Genomic DNA, 16311 nt, shown 5'->3' with positions numbered 1-16311 from the left:
GAGGGGCTCCTGCGGGCAATGTTTAAGATGACGCCCCAACATCACTAACCTGGCCACTAACCTGGATCACTTTAAAAGGGGCTTGGACAGATTTGTGGAGGAGAAGTCGATCTATGGCTTCCAATCTTGATCCTCCTTGATCTGAGATTGCAAATGCCTCAGCAGACCAGGTGCTCCAGAGCGGCAGCAGCAGCAGCAGCAGCAGGCCATTGCTTTCACCTCCTGCATGTGAGCTCCCAAAGGCACCTGGTGGGCCACTGCGAGGAGCTGGACTAGATGGACTCTGGCCTGGTCCAGCAGGCTCCTTCTTATGTTCTTATTAACATCCTCTGTAAAGATCTTAGGAACAAGTTCTTGGATAACCCTTATTATTCCTGACATCGTATGGTGGGGCTCAGTAACTAGAGCAGGGGTCTCTCCAGATGTTCATGGACTACAATTCCCATCAGTCCCTGCCAGCGTGGCCATGAACATCTGGAGAGCCGCAGGTTGCAGACCCCTGAACTAGAGACTGCTTGGTGAGGGTCAATAGCACATGGACGTCTACTTGGAAGGGGGAGGGCATTTGAGGTGCTGGCCCACCCCTTCTCCCTCTCCGCTCACAATGGCTGCCCAAGGGAATGAGTTACAGGCCAAACCCATTGCAGGACTTTGCGGAAGGGTCTGTAGCATCAGAAAACCACCTCGGGATCTAGTTTCAGAGGGCAGCTGTGTTGGTCTGCAGCGGAACAGCTAGAATCCAACCCAGTAGCACTTCAGAGACCAACAGCATTGGAGGGAGGGGATATGAGCTTTCCAAAGCACAAAGTGTCTGATGAACGCAGCGATGGCTCTCAAAAACTCATCCCTCCCAAATGTTGTTGGTCTCGACAGCTGCTACTGGATTCAAATCGAACCTTTGGACCTGAGTCGGCAGGGCGAGCGCGTCGCTCGGAACAGAGGCTGCCGAGTTAGTGTTACATTCCAGTGAAGGCCAGCACGCCGGTTGGAGCATAGCAGACCTTTGGACTTTGGTTGCTGACACAGCAGATGTGGGCCTTACTGAGAAACGGCAGTGTGGACAGAGGAAAACGGGTGGGAAGAAGAGAGCGAATAGGGTTCGGTCCGAGATGTAAGTCAAGATGGTGTGGTATCACCTGCCGCCGGTGAGCCATGAAGGTGGCTAAACAATGGTCTTGTTTCCCTTCTCATCTTCCAACTTCTGTCCTTTCAGGTTTTAAGGGCCAAACCGGTGGTTATCCCTTGACTGGTTAATCTGGAGTAGCAGCAGATAAGGGGCTTTAGAAGGCATGTGAGGGGATCTGGAAGACAGACAGCTACTCTGCCAAGTTCTTCTTGTCTGGAAACAGAGAGGAAAAGAGGGAGAGAAATCTGTGAGCAGGTCTCTTGGAACGGTTTTTCAGGAACAATTTGGCTAAATTTGCCCCTTGCTTGGGAGTCAAGCTCTGCGGAACTTCTTAGCCTGTTTACACAGAGAAGGTCTGCAGTTCTTCAAAGGACGCAAGCGGAGGCGACCAGAGCCAATCTATTACTTTAAAAAGACAAATTCTTGAAACAAAATTAATACAGGGAAGAAAATAATCCTTTGGAAGATTTTGCCATTCAGTCTTACCTACCTCGCTAACCTTAAGGGCTTCCCTACAGAATTTGTGTCTCTTCCAGATAAAATCAAAATGATTAAACTATTGAATAATTCTGAGATAGAAATATTGGAAGCTGTAGCCACGTTCCTGTTAAGAGTTTTGAATGTTTCGAAACAACGGTTCTCTTTTAATTGTAAAATTTTAAAATCCCTAATAAAGGCTTCTTTATGTTTTAACCTTAAGGGCTAGGAACTTGGTTTTTTTGTTTTATTTCTTCCTTAAACAAAACAAAACCCTTTACCAATTCTGCACTCGCAGGATAGTATCCCAGCGTTCATCCAGCCTGCCGCAGACTATTGGCTCCTTTCCATTTCCCGAAAGCGGCACCAGCAGAGAATTCTGCTGTTCTAATCCAGGGACAGAAACTAATTCTGCTGCTGACTCACCTTTTGGGACGAACTTGAGAGAGCTGCTAAATATTCAGAAGCGGGACTGGCCCTTTTTCGGGCCATCGTTGAGAAATTCGTGGCCCAGGCCGTTGCCACATTTCCCACACAGCACCTAGGAGGAAATTGAAACAGAGCCGATGGGCACGAGAAACTCACCCAGTCTGTGTCAGGGCCTATGTTCAAGTTCCAGAACGTTCCTGGGCCTTCAGACTGATTCCTAATCTCTCTGCAGTGGTGGGGGAAAGCACTCTGGGCATGCTCAGAGGCACCCCCCTGGACTCACCTTTAAGGCTCCTGGGCGTTCTTCATATTTGGAGACGCTGTTGCTGTGAATGGTTTCGGTGAAAGCCGGCCATGGGGACGAATGAGAGTATTTCGTTCTGCTGGAAAAGAGTTCGTAACCGCACCTGGCGCACACGTAGATCCCTGTGCACAAAGACGTGGAAAACTGCAGGGTTATTTGCTTGCTTACTATGTGTGTGACAAACAACAGACAGTGTACATGGGTCGAAGGGTTATTTAAAAGGTAGGCGTGAGCTATAATAATGTCTGCAGACCTAGGCCTAATTTAAACATGACACTGGATCGAGATACAAACATTCAACCTAGGACCTTAGTGCGTGCACTGTGTTTCTTGTGTATCGCAGACTGCAAAGCCAATTCACATGCCGCGTTATCTGCTTTGCACGCTCCACAGCCCAGTTTCACACCAGAGGTCCTGTGAGCGTGCAAAGTCCACAAGGCAAATGCTTTCGGCTCAGCCAGAGTCATCTTTCAACGGTGCTTGACCCGGCATGACGGCTTCGAAGTAAATCCCCAGCAAGTAATCTGGAATCCTCTCCTGGGCTGAGAAGCGGCTTTCACAACACGGCAGTTAGATTTCTCAGCTGCATCAGGCTCCTGCCGACAAGGGACTGTGGGACGGCCCAACTCTGCCCAATAAAAACTATTAATAAATCTGGGGTGCTGTGTGGTGAATAATTAATAAATAATCAATAAATTAACAAATTAATATTAATAAATCCTTTCCACCAATCTGAACTGGACCATGGGGGAATCCACCTTCCCCAAGATCTAGTGACCACCTGCAAAAGTAGGCTGGGGGGAAATCTGCCACCGCTGAACCCACCCCTCCTCCACACGCACACCTACACAACTTGCAGATTGACTGGAATCCTGCAATAAGGAGATCAACTGAAGTCAACAGCCAGGCTCATGGGGTGGGGGGGGGGGGGGGTCCCTCCTGTCCAGACAATAGGGTTGAAAAATTTCTGGATGTTTGGGGACAGAACTTGGAAGAGGGGAGGGTTTGGGAGGCAAAATTTCCACCGCTTATAAATCCCAGAGAGCCCAACACCAGTAGTCGAAAGTTGAACTGTCATTCCAGGAGATCTCCAGCCTGCACCTGGAGGCTGCTGCTGGCATTGGCGACCTTACCCTTCAGATTTAACTTAGGGGGCTTTCTGCCTCCGCAGATCCGGGAGAATTGGGGAGGGGCGCGCGACGCTGTCTACAGACAACAGGGGAGGGGGGGGGGCAGCTTCCTCTCCCTGCCAGTGGGTGCTGCTGCCGCCAATCTGCATCCCACGCTGATCCCCAACAGACAACGGGGACAATGGAGGCCCCCCTCCATCACTATGGAAACAGGGGCTTCTCCAAGGGGCTCTGCGGGGTCTCCCCTTACCGGTCTCGAAGTGGTTCTGGTAGACCTCCCCTCCGGAGAAGGAGCAGAACGACATGGCTGCACCGGCGCCGGGACTCCGCCCGCAATGCCCCCCCCCCCGCCGCCCTCGGCCCGCCTCCGGCTGCAGCTCCAGCGAGGGAGCCGCCAGGGGGCGCGGGCGGGGCGGAGCGGGCACCGGGCGGGAAAGGGGGGCGTTTTTAACGGGCTGCAACATCATGGCTCGACTCGGGGAGTTCCACAGGCCCTTCTGTCTAGGGTTGCCCGCTGGATGTCGGGGGAATTGCCGGAGATTTGGGGGCGAAGGGAGCTCAGTAGGGATGCGATGCCCTCCAGCAGGGCAGATCTGTGCCGCATGGGATTCCAGAACTCCAGGCTGCACCTGGAGGTTGGTGTCAGGCTCTCAATTTCTCTCCCTCCGCATTTACACATACTGATGCAGCTAGTTGAGTAATTACAGTTGTATCACCTTGTGGAAAATCCACCTTCTCACGCACATCACAATTTTCGCAAAATTCTAGCAAATCTTTGTGCATGTCTGGCCAAAAGAAACCTCTGTGCACTTTACCTCCATCCCCCTTAGCTTGAAGTGGAATGCTGCTGCTTTGGGCCGTGACAGGATCCGCCAAGTCAATACAGACTGCTTTGACTGGTTGTGTAGTCACAATTGCATCACCTTGTGGAAAGTCCACACTCTCCTTCAAGGGGCCTGCTTGCATCTCCAGGTATCCTGCTGTGCTCGGCTTTTCGCTAACTTCTGGCTCCTGTTGCAAATCACTGTCAAGTCCCTGGGGAATGGCATCCTTCCATCCTTCAGTAACATTGCCCTCCCCTACTAGCTCACTACAATTGGGCAAGGGCAATTCACTGAGAGCATCTACGCTCTGTTCAGGGACTCCCTTCTGGCAAAGTTGTTTCACACATCCCCCCCTGCTGCTCCTCTGGAGGGCTGGCGGCCGGAGTTGACCCTTTCTCCCCTCTCTGTTCACACAATAAGTCAATGCTTCCCCTAACCCCATCACAAAAACCAATTTCCTGGGGGTTAGTGGAAACATTCATTTGAGCATTTCTAAAGAGTAAAAGCCAATTTACCAAGTATGAAATCCTTATTACCTTTCTCATGGGTCAAAACACGAATTTTCCCATTACACTTTTTAAAACTTACATGTAATCCCACCAAATCCATTAATTTTACATCAACTTCACAAGGCAATTTAACATACATCTGCCCGCAATGTAGGGCTTCCCTTCCGTAGTTCCATGTCGATGGGGGGTAGATCCGATGCTGTCCCCATTGAGCCACCCACTTGAATGGGTTGTCCCCGACTCCACGGCTTACCTCCCATTCCTCCCATTCCCCCTCCCATTCCCCCAGCTCAGATCCAACTTTAGTATGTTACTCTTCGTATCTAGAAATAACGGAGACTGTGAAAAGGTTCTACAGCGTTTATTCTAGATATGAAGAGTAACATACTAAAGTTGGATCTGAGCGGGACGCTCAGATCTCCTCGTCTATGCTTTTTATTTCCCCACTCAGCCCTCCCCCCGTTGCAGGCCACACACCAAATGGTTACTAAAGCACGACAATACTACAACACATCAAAGGACTTGGGAACCTTTTCACACCTCTTTGAAGAGAGTGCGTAGGATAGCCGGTGCCCTGGAGGTTTCATTGAGAGAGGAAGTAAGAGAGGGACATTGCAATAGCAATAACATTTGCATTTCACTCACAGAAAACATCAAACACAGTCAGCATAATCCTGACAGTTGGCAAGCCACGTCTGGCCACGGACAGCATGCGTTTCCCTCAGCAGTCAGAGAGTCCACAGTCCCTCCCGCTGGACCGAAACTCCCCCGGGGGGGGGGGGGAAAGAGGGTGCCGCCTCCTTTGTGACATTTATTTGTTTGTTTACAACACTTTCTAAGTTGTGGACCTTCAGGCGGCTCGCAGTGCGACTAAAACAACGCTGACAAAATAGACACAACGGGCCACCATTGAACATTTCAATTAGGACTGTCAATCAATAAAAACGACATTAGTCAAATGCAGTCCCAAGTGAAATAATAAGGCCCAACCACAGGCAGGCCGAGGAAGGCACCGGCCACCCCGTTTAATGCCTTGCCTTGAAACCTTCACAATCCCGGCGTGGCGAAGTGTCCGTTGCGACTTGACAGCCAACAATTTCACACCCGCACGTTCTCTGCCTCCTCAAACGCCGCTCCCAAAAGAGTGTCAAACAATCAGATTTGAAAACATGACATAGTCACCATTAAGGGTATTTTTTAAAAACCTGGAACAAAACCAGTACACAGCAAGGGCATCATTTTTAGAATGACAGCAAGAAAGAATTATGACGAGCTGCAGCAACCCAAAGGGACCTGGAAAACCATAACTAGGCAGGGCAAACTGGAGAGAGGCGCTTTCCCGGCAGCATTTATTTTATGTATTTAATTCATCTTGTACCCTGCCTTTCCCCCAACGGGGACGTGAAACGGCTTACATGGTTCTCCTTGTGGCTATTTTATTCTTACAATGACCCTGCGAGGTAGGTCGGGCTGAGAGAGTGTGGCTGGCCCACCATCACCCAGCAAGCTTCCATGGCACCAGGGGGGATTTGAACCCAGACCTCCCAGATACTAAGCTGACAAAGATCAGCAAGGAGAGGGGAGGGGGGGAGGCTTTGCCCTCCCTTAGGCCTGGCCAATGTTCTCAGCCCAGGACGCAAGCTTCCAGGACATGCTGAGCTCTTCCTCTGGCTCTGCAGGAAACAGGAGTGGTTTGTGCATTGCTGTCTTGTGCGGACTGTAAGGGACTTGGATGCTGTCTTGTGCGGACTGTAAGGGACTTGGATTGCAACCACAGGCAAGCGGGTGAAGAAGAGGACCCTGGGACCCTGCCAGACTTTCCTTCCTATTTGCTAAAGCAATTTTGTTTTTCAAAAGGAGCACACGCTGCAAAGAGCCGTCCCCCGAAGCCCCCGGGGGGGCCAAAGGACCCACTGCCTGGGTGGAGATATTCTCAGCTGCCCTAAACTGACCCAGTGCTGCAGGAGGGGTGGGAAGGAAAGCCACACCTCTCCGCTGCCATTGGCTGCCTCTGCTTTATGATCTCTGTGTGGCGGCAGAAGTGGGGGATGGGGCTCAGCATTGGCGGGGCGGGGGCGGCGGCGGCGGGGGGGGGGCTTCGGAGGGTCTGCAGGTGTCCTTCCCACCCCTTTGTTCCAATGGCGCTGGGGTAAGTGCGGAGCCCCGGCCCCGGCCCTCTGGCCCCTCCTGACTCCCTTTGCAAAGCAGCCTGGGTTTGCACGCGTGAGGGTGTCGATCCCTCCCCTGCACGCCAGTCGCGCTTGCCGCTGCTAGGGCAGCATGGCTCTCCACCAGCCAGCCAGCCAGCTGCTGGGGATTTGTCCAAGCCCTGCCGGGAAAGCGCCTCTCTCCAGGAAGCCTCCCTTCCGCCCTGCCGCTGGACCGCTGCAGCATCAGCACCAGAGCGCGCGAAGGATGCTGCTTATCCCTGCATCCCTGGCAGGGCGCTCCTGATGCCGGCCAGCGCTGCTTTCCCCGGGCTCCCCCAGCCGGCCTCTGCCAGGCCGCGAGTGGCCGGAGCAGTGTCGTTGCAGCTTAAGCCTGGATCGGGTCAGGTGGTGATGCTCCTGCCCAGACCGGTAGATAATCCTCCGTCTCTGACAGCTGCTCTGCCACGTGAAAGGGATCACCGCCGCCGCCACAAGCCCGGCTCCGGGCCCCAGAGGCAGTGCCAAGCCCAGCGCCTGTCCGAATAAAGGAGCCCGGCAACCCAGAGGGAGCCCGGCCAAGATCTCCGCAGTGTATGTGAGCGCGGTTGATGTATTATGCAAACAGCAAAGGGGGTGTAGCTAGGATGGACCTTGGGGGTACAGGAGAGCCAGATGGACTTTGCCAGCGGCGGACGGAAGGGGACAACTTTTGTCAGGCCAACTGCGGCGGGGGAGAGGGCGAGCGCCAAGCAGAAGATCTGAAATAAGGTTCGTAATCGGTGGGCAGGCGGAGTCACCTCTTATGCTGGTCTGATGGTTTTCTTGCATGGGCTTCATGTCGTGGCTTTTCTCGGCTGGCCTCTGGAGAGGAGGCAACAGCGCCCAGAAAGACAGACAGATGGATGCGAAACAGCAAGGAAGCTGTTGCAGACAAACTAGGCGGTTGAATTCATTTGTAAGAGGATTAGCGGCTTCTTTCCCGTGGGGAGGCACACATTGATAAGGACTGGGAATCGGAGGAAGGCAGTAGCCCATTTGGCAGGGAGGTTGATGTTTGTCCCAGCGTAGGAGAGATTTGGGGGCCGGGGGCAGGGGAGCTGGAGGGGGGGGGGAGGAACAAATGCCTCTTCCTTTCTGACCAAGCAGCTTGCTCAGAGAACGTAGAAATGTGTCTTGCTCCCAAGGGACATTACAAATTGAGCCTTCTTTCTTCTGACCCCAATGAAGGCAGGGCTCCCTATTCACCTTCCCACCCCCCAACCCTGACTCTAGTGATCTGCAGTCTTTGCTGCCCACTGGCACAAGTTTGTCTCTGGCCACACACGGGGGGGGGAGGGGGGAGGGCTCCAGTGCACTGATGCTACGAAGGACCCCAAAGGCCCGTGAGCTGAAGGGCTCTCTGCTTTCCCTCCGGACTGCCTGACACAGAAAACAGGTCAGTGAGGAACCACTGCATGATGGGGCAGGCCCAGCCAACAAGGCTGGTGGAGACACATCTCCCCTGCTAGGGAGGCCGCTGCCCAGATGAAGAACTGGCAAGTGGGCAGCAGACACTGCCGGGCCCCTTCCCCGCTGGCCCCTTCTCAGGCCCCTGATCAGGTGAGCGGCTCAGAAAGTTTGGAGGTGGGGAAGGTTTCCCATTCTGGCCTGCCCTTCAGCAGAGGGATAGGAGGGGTGGGAGGGAGGGTTGGCGGGGTTGCACAAAAAGGGGACACCGGGCCGCTTAGTTTCCTGTCAGCATTAAAAGCACACACAAAGAATGGACGGCAGAGTTTTGCAAAAGGCAACAGAGGGGGTCCCGTCATTTCACCGGCTGCCCAGGGAAAAAATCCTCCAAACCACATGTTGGGTGTCCCTGCAGATTTCAAAGTGTTATTTAATTCGTTTGTACCCTGGCTTTCTTCCCAGGGGGGACCCCAGAAGTTTGCATTGTTGTCCTCGCTGTTATTTTAAATTCACGACAACCCTGTGTGGTAGGCTGGCCTGAGAGAGTGTGGCAGGTCCAAGCCGTCCAGCAAGTTTCCATGTCACGGGAGGGGATTCAAACCTGGGTCTCCCAGGTATTGGCCCGATGCTCTTAACCACACTTGGACCCACAGAGCTGAATCCACATGCACAAGTTTTAGGCTAATTTCTACCCAGCAGTGCCATCCAGGTTGTCACTGGGGCCCTGTTTGTCGCTTCAGGGGCTGATTTGTGCAATCAACAACTGAGGATGGTGCGCAAGTCTTTGGCTTCTCGCAAGGAAGCAGACGCCGGTTACCCAAAACTAAAGCCGCGTTTCTTGAGGGTGGAGCAGTATTGCAAACAACTCCACAACGTTTAGTAGCCTGTCAACAAATGTTATTATCCTGCCTGCCCAAAAAAGGCCTGTCCTGGTCACCTGTGACCTGGAAGGGGAAAGGCACCGCTACCGGGACGCTGAAACAGACTTGCCTTTCTGCTAACCGTATCCAGTTGCCAAGATCCAGGCAGGGCTTAGTCACTTCTAGGGATTGTAATTCATCTCCTGATGAATGAGGTCTGGTCCTCTGGGGGGGAAAGGCAGCTTTGGGAGGTGGGCTCTAGGGCCTCGTATTTCAGCGGAGTTCCCTCGGCTTCGTAACTCCCTCCCTCTCCAAATGTGACCCCCTCCTCCTGCCCAAAACTCCAGGAATTTCCAAACCCAGAGAAGGCTTCCCTACCAATCCATCTCTCTTCCAGCTCTCTTCTTACCTCTTCTCCTTGCACCCTCAGCTCAGCTGTTGCAACTTGCTAGGCTTTGGAAACGAGCTGTACAATCAGTCCAGACTTGGTCACCAGCGGAGGTCTTGCAAAGCTAGCCAAAATACTGAGGTGCTGGACTTCAGCTGGATCTAGCTCTTGCAAAACAACCTCATCTACCGTTGCTTCTGTGTGTGTGTGTGTGTGTTTTCTTAAAGAATCGTCAGTCTTGGAGAGAGACACGAATACAGGAGGTCTGATTTCAGTACCTCAAAGCATTTCCGTTGCCCAGAGAGAAAGAGCAGCCAGTCCAATCATACTATTTAACTTCTGTCTGGTGCCAAGAATACATTTGCTGCACTGGGCCCGGAGGTGGCCAAGACCAGAAGAACGTCCCTTTATTTAGAAGCAGTCACCCCACCTTTCCCCAAACAAAGAAGGTTTGCAAGAAGTCTGAACCCAGCTCAAGACGTTATAACATATGGTAAGAACAGCATAGAAATGCAGAGCTCGACTATCTAGCCACCTCAGTCCACAAACATTAGTGCCTTTGAAAGCCATTGTAGTATAGTGGTTAGAGTGTTGGACTAGGATCCGAGAGGCCCGGGTTCGAATTCCCGCTCCGCCATGGAAGCTTGCTGGGTGACCTTGGCCAAGTAACACCCCGTCAGTCTGACTTACCTCGCAGAATTGTTGTGAGGATAAAATGGAGGGGAAAGATGTGAGTTGCTTCGGTCCCCACTGGGGAGAAGGACTGGGTATAAATGAAACAAGCCAATAAATAAATGTCTTAGCTCAGTTGACATAACCTGGCAGACTGCTCCATGGTGACCATTTTGAAGAAGCCTGAGGCTTCACAGCAGCTGACCAAGAAGTCTGGAGGGAGGGTATGGCCTCAAGCCCCTCTTGCGCTGAATGGAGGTGCCTGTGGGGAGAACAATTCTTCCGAGACACGGGCCCCATCAGAAGCAAGGACGCCTTGCAAAGGCAGCTCCCCGGGAAAGTCAAACTGAAAGCAGTGCGGAGCAGCCCAGTCAGATGACTAACAAAATGGAGAATCGCAGCAGAGGCCAAGGAATAACTATGCCTGTTTTGGACGGCTCACTTGCTGCACCTGGTTATCGTCCCTAGATGGGACTGTTTTCCACACATCCCTTTTCAAAGCCATCTAACTTTCCAGGCCGTTACAGGGATGCCCTGGCATTGAATTCCACCACTGAATGGCTCTGTGGAATGACGGACTGCCTTCTGTTCAACCGGACTCTCTTGCCCGTCCACTTGACTGGGTGTTCTGGAATTACGGGACAGAGAGAAATAAATCTCTGTCTCCGCTCTGTACTGAATGTCACAAACACCTCTTAGTCTCCTTCTTTCTGATCCCCCAAGCCCCAGACTCCTTCCCCTTTCCGCACAGGAAAAAAAAACCACGTGTGTTTTGACTGCTGTTTGCTGCCTCTCTTCCAGCTCGGCAACCTTCTTTTCAACAAAGGCAGAGGTTTAAAACCTATGTGACAAAGCAGACAGACCGAGGCCTCTGAGCCCTCTAGAAGCTGCTGTTTCAAATCAGGTCAGTCGTTCATCCCGGAGAGATTTCTGCAGAGCTCTCCTGGCACTCTGTGCCGTGTGGAGTTTATTATCGGTAGTAGCAGGTGCCTCTGTTGCTGAGAGGGAGCCAAGGCCTCTTCCCTTCCACCTCTGCAACACCGGAGAAGAGAGTGCCAGATTAGCAGAGAAGTTAGGGGTGCAGGACAGAGAAGAAACTTGGAAGGTGGGGGGGTGGGGCGCTCATTTAGCAGTTTTGCAGTGCATTTTATCTCCTCTGCCCCAAAGGAAGCAACAGCCGCTTAGTAGCCGGGGAGGCTCAAAGATATTTTATTTGCCCTCATGGGAACTCCCAATTCCCCTTGTTAAAATGAAAAGCTGCTAGGAGTCCATTCTCAAAGGAGAGAGGCGCTGACTGGGAGTGTCAGCTTCCTACAAACTGTGCCCTGTCCTCCCAGAGGTATACGAGTGATCACAGCACTGATGACTCATTCATTCAGGAAGGACTTTTTCTGTGGTATAGCCCTGGCTTTGGAAACAGTTTCCGGGACTCAGCCCACAGGTTTCTCAGTTAAGGAAATCCACAATGCAGTTTTCCTGATCAGGAAACTTGGCATTTTTTTTAAACAAAATCAAACAAGCAAATTCAAAAGCCACAGAATAACTGGTAAAAGAAGCAAGAAGGGAAAACGTGCTGAACAGACTTTTGGCAAATGGTTATGTCTCCAGCAGAGTTATCTTTGTCCCCTTGCCTCTGTTGAAAGCAGACATTTTTTTAAAAGTTTCACACAGTTCGTGTTAAAATGATTCCCACCCCAAGAGGATTTTGGAGCCAGGTTGTTCTTGGCAACTTCCAGGCTGTGTTTCCACACTGAAATATCGCTCAGGCCTGAAAGCGGAGGTGAAGATCTTGCTGAAGTGGTAGGAAAGGTGTTGGTATGTCCTTTATTTTTAGTTCAGGCAGATGACAAACGCTTCAGCCTTCGGAGGTGAGGCCAGATATCTGTGCCGCAGTCAGCCTTCTGGCAAGAGGGTGCAGCATCAAACGCTCCGGCCACTGAACATTGTGTTGACATCAGTCTTTGCCTTGAGTAGATGTCACTGCTTTGTTTTATAAACGCCAGCTGCTCCAACTGGATGAGACAATCCTGATGTCTTCGAGGCTGTCCACGGTACATCTGGTCCTGGATAGAATGGCGGGAATCTTTTTTAAAAATGATGCTAGAGTAGGTGCACACCCATGCCATGAAGTAGCAGGTTTTCACTGCCTTTCATAACCTCCGTTTCTGAGAGTGGGAACATATACCTCCTAAACCTGGTGCGCATGTGCATAAGTGCACATACGTGAACAATGAAAGTGCTCTGGAGCACACAACCGTACATTTCTCATGTTGAAGTTGATGAGATAACTTCCAGTTTTTCCACGAGAGCTAACTTTCAGTTTTTAACTTCCATGAGAAAGCATGGCGTTGTGGTTAAGATCAGAGCCACAGGTGCAGGCAAAACATTAGGAACAAGATCCACCAGACCACGGTCACACAGCCCGGGAAACCCACCAGAACCAACAAAAACAGAGGAGTCCAATCTGGTGAACTGAATTTGTTTCCCTCACTCCTCTACATGAAGCCTGCTGGGTGATCCTGGGCCGATCACAGTTCTCTCTGAACCCTGTCAGCCCACCTGCCTCATAAGGTGTCTGTTGTGGGGAGGGGAAGGTAAGCTGCTCTGAGACTCCTTAAAAGTTGAGAAAAGCGGGGTATAAAAACCAACTAGTCATCTTCTTCATCATGATATCTGTGTAGCTGTCATTTTGGGCACCTTTATGGCCAAAAGAACACACACTGTTAGAAACGTGGGTCCAAGGACCCTCAAAATAATCTGGACAAAGTTGGTGAAGCAGATAACAAAGCTTTTATTGGTTTACGGTCTTGCAAGATCGGGTGTCCACTCAGTAGTAGGCACACCCTTCCTTTGTTCTACAGCAGTTTATATTACTTTTTCAGGACTACCCAATCCCTCCCTCACTTCTCCATTGGCTAGGAGATGAGGGCCATAGCCTATTACAATTCATCTAGTCATACTATGTCATATACCAGGTGGTATCTCTTCCAATTAATACATCTTTATATGGTCATTTCCCTGCTTAATTAATATTTGGTTCCTTTTAACTGTCGCAACCCCGTCGGTAGTGCCTTCATGATATATATCCATGCCGTGTCTTCATGATATATATCTTCATGATATATATATCCTTCCTCTGGATGCCCTCTGGATGCACCTGCCACGTCTTTGGTTCCCTTATCTTACTGTGAAGACACCATCATATTTTACCCCTTCATCAAAAGGCCTTCTATCTTGGCACAGGATCTTAGCCTTCTATAAGCGGGTATTTCTTGGCACAAGAATCTAGGTTTTCTTGACCCACTCCCCTGCTTTGAAGACACTATCCCAAGCTTGCTAGGGGCCCTCTTATCAGCAGGTGTCTGTTTGGCACAAGAACTCATGTTCCCTTATTATTTATGACTATTGAAACCAAGCTTCAGAAGCATCTTAGAAAAAGACTTTAGCTAGAGGCCTTAAGAAGCTTCTGAATGGAGTTTCTGCTTAATAGCACCTACTGATTAGGATCTAGAGAAGCAAGCTGTTTTAGCTATTTTACACTTTAAACTGAGAGAATAACATTTATAGCAGGATTCATTACACATGAAGCATTAGGATACATATATTGAACATGAGTGATTAACATATTATTTAAGTTTCATTATTTAGTTACAATATAGAAGCATTTTAAACGTAAAAATGTATTATGAACTTTCCCCTACTAAACTCTTAAACCCTACTAACGGACTTTAAAAGAGGAGACATAATAACCTTGGAGTCAACTGGACTTCTAACATCTTTAAAGTGAACTTTATATGAACTCTACATACACTTTTATAAAGCTAAATTATACTTAGTGTTCAACAACCTTTATATTTTCTGTGAAGGCTATATTCTTTGTGACTTCTAAATAATGCCTATATTTGTGCACTAAAATATGTTTATCTGTGAAAATACTTACTATAGGCTTACATTTTAGGAAAACCCTTAATAATACCTTCTTTGTGTAAAAGCAACATTTTGCCATCTCTCACACACACCATTCTGGTTTTGAATTATGCAATCCAATGCCAGTTGGAGCTGTCTCTCGGGACTGCGGTTCCTAGGTTTCCTTGTGAAAAGAAAGGAAATTTATGCCAGTTGAACCAATTTCGATGTGTCATGTGTGGATCTGCCCTTCATCAAGGGACGAGGAGAAGAGCTCTTGGTCTGGGAACCAAATCCCTGCAGCAATTAAGCTTTCAGCAAGGATAATTAGATAAGGGAGTTAAGTCCCTTTAAAGCAGAGGAAAATTTGAGGAAAGCAGAGGAAAACTTGAGTAGAACAGCTAAAAGGAGCCACCTTAGCAAGAAAAAGGAAGGGAGGAGGAGGAGGAGGTGCCAGAAATTAAGTTTTCTGTGTGGTGTCAAATGCAAAGTGATCCCAGCAATTCTCCCAGGATTCAAGTTTGGGGACTCTGAAATAGCTGGTCTGCACGGCAGGCATTAAAAACACAATACTAGAAGAGCTTTGCGGCACTTTAAAGATTAAGACATTTATTACAGGAGCTTTGTCTGAATTAAATGTTCAGCATGTCCACCAGGTAGAAGAGCTGCAGAACTTCCCTTCTAATTGTACCTTTGGATCTGTTCCCAGGGGCTGTTGCCGCGGCTTGGTTGAAGGACACCGGGGGGCGGGGGGATGGCTCTTGGCCCATTTGCCCAGGCCTTCTCAACATGCACAGGTGGACCGATCTGCCCAGAGCCCTCTCCCCAACGCACAGTCAGCAAGAGGCTGAATTGGCTGCAGGCTGCTTTGTATTGGAGGCTCGTTTTTGCTGGGCCCAAGCAGGGATTGCTGTGATGTCATGGAATGTTTGAGCTCCTTCTGGACAAAACGAGCATTCTAAATCTGGACTGTATCATTATTGTGTTATTGATCGAGCTTTCGGAAAGTTAATAACCTCTCAGGAGATTAAGGTTGTCTTTGGATTGTTTGGAAACTGCACGACGCAAGATGGCCGAGATTGACAGCAGACGGGAGTGCTGAGCCATCCGAAAGGCAGGCAGTAATTTTTTTTGTCTCCAGACAGCCGAAGGTTAAATGATTGGAACACTAGATAAAAAAACAGAGGGGTAGGAGGAGATAGCAGATAGTTGGCGAACAGCGTTTTTCTCTTGAGAGATGACCTCTCACTATAAAGCTACTTTTTTTTTAAGTATTGCAACTGAAGAGAGAGGGAAAGTATGTAGATTTAAAAATAACACGACAATTCATGAGTCACTGATTAAAGTCAATTACAAACACGTAGGCAGAAGGCAAAAAAGAAATCAGCAATAATCTTGAGTACTCGGGCAATCGGCAGTGCTATTAGGCTATGAAAGGATAAGAAGATTTGTTTCCCATTAATCCCATGCAACTGACGACATATCATGTTGCCACAAAGCTTAGTGGTTCCCCAGTGCAGAGTATCGTTTTGGATATCTGACATGGGTTTACTTGAAAGAACGCTGATTAAAAGCACGCAGATGGGAAAGGGTGGGAAGGGAACAGTTTGGGAGGTCTGCGAGCTGCTCAAGAAATCTGGTCTATTGCTGGAATGTAGAGCGGCAGGGTGAGCACTGTGAAAAAAAGACGCATGAATGAAGGTTCATTATATTGAAAGACCACAGATGCACCAAGGTCTCTCAGCTGCAGTTCTCCAGGTCTTCAGCAGATGCTGGGAATTGAACCTGGCACCTTCTGCAGGCTAAACAGATGTTCTACCACTGAGCCATGGCCTCTCTCCTGGAGGAACTTTGGGGGAGCCCTAGCAGCCAGACTTCAGCTAGTTCCCAAGTCAACCCATCTTCCCAGACCACTGTCATTCTGTCAAGAGGATCTAAGGCACAGGTGTCAAACTTGCGCCCCTCCAGATGTTCATGAACTACAATTCCCATCAGCCCTTGCCAGTATAGCCAATGCTCATGTTGGGAGGGACTGGTGGGAACTGTAGTCATGAACATCTGGAGGGCCGCAAGTTTGACACCCCTGATCT

General features: G+C 50.0%; 2 protein-coding genes across 2 annotated transcripts in view; one reads left to right on the top strand and one right to left on the bottom strand.

Moving 5' to 3' along the window:
• Positions 1-206: 206 nt before the first annotated feature.
• MSRB1 (methionine sulfoxide reductase B1) lies at positions 207-3816 on the bottom strand. The gene is made up of 4 exons (XM_048494332.1): positions 3717-3816; positions 2316-2458; positions 2030-2144; positions 207-1339 (listed from the first exon to the last, which is right to left on the bottom strand). The coding sequence occupies exons 1-4, from the start codon at positions 3769-3771 to the stop codon at positions 1317-1319; spliced, it is 336 nt and encodes a 111-aa protein (XP_048350289.1). The 5' UTR covers positions 3772-3816; the 3' UTR covers positions 207-1316.
• A 3066-nt stretch (positions 3817-6882) lies between these two features.
• The window catches only part of LOC125431396 (testis-expressed protein 2-like), a 35258-nt gene continuing 25829 nt past the window's right edge, over positions 6883-16311 (top strand). Inside the window, exon 1 of the mRNA XM_048494157.1 lies at positions 6883-7717. The gene's annotated coding sequence lies outside the window, so the exon portion shown is untranslated. The remainder of the gene's footprint in view (positions 7718-16311) is intronic.

This window comes from Sphaerodactylus townsendi, linkage group LG04, assembly GCF_021028975.2.
Source record: "Sphaerodactylus townsendi isolate TG3544 linkage group LG04, MPM_Stown_v2.3, whole genome shotgun sequence".
Taxonomy (NCBI): Eukaryota; Metazoa; Chordata; class Lepidosauria; order Squamata; family Sphaerodactylidae; genus Sphaerodactylus; species Sphaerodactylus townsendi.
Note: the sequence above shows the minus strand (reverse complement) of the source record. Positions and strands in the feature narration are given on the sequence as shown.